Source organism: Aptenodytes forsteri, unplaced genomic scaffold (assembly GCF_000699145.1).
Source record: "Aptenodytes forsteri isolate BGI_AS27 unplaced genomic scaffold, ASM69914v1 Scaffold25, whole genome shotgun sequence".
NCBI lineage: Eukaryota > Metazoa > Chordata > Aves > Sphenisciformes > Spheniscidae > Aptenodytes > Aptenodytes forsteri.
In genome coordinates, this window is record NW_008796180.1 from 11,753 (window position 1) to 11,968 (window position 216).

At 73.6% G+C, this 216-nt stretch overlaps 1 protein-coding gene across 1 annotated transcript in view; it reads right to left on the reverse strand.

Moving 5' to 3' along the window:
• Nucleotides 1-216, reverse strand: part of SCRN2 (secernin 2) — a 4,464-nt gene that overhangs the window by 1,869 nt on the left and 2,379 nt on the right. Inside the window, exon 2 of the mRNA XM_009287776.1 lies at nucleotides 11-186. Within this exon, the coding sequence (XP_009286051.1) occupies nucleotides 11-186 (176 nt within the window). The remainder of the gene's footprint in view (nucleotides 1-10; nucleotides 187-216) is intronic.

Here is a 216-nt window from a genome sequence, read left to right on the forward strand (position 1 = left end):
TCCCCTCCCCAGGTCCACCCCCAGCAGCGCCTCGTCCTCCCCCAGGGGCTCGCGGGTCCAGACGCCCTCGTTGCCCACGCAGACGCCGTGCTCGTTGGCCCCCATCTCGGCGCCCCACAGCCAGGCGGGACGGCTCAGCACCACCGCGTGGGTCCTCTCCACCTGCTCGATCTCCAGGTAGGTGCACTGCGGTGGGGGGGGGGGAACACGGGGTGG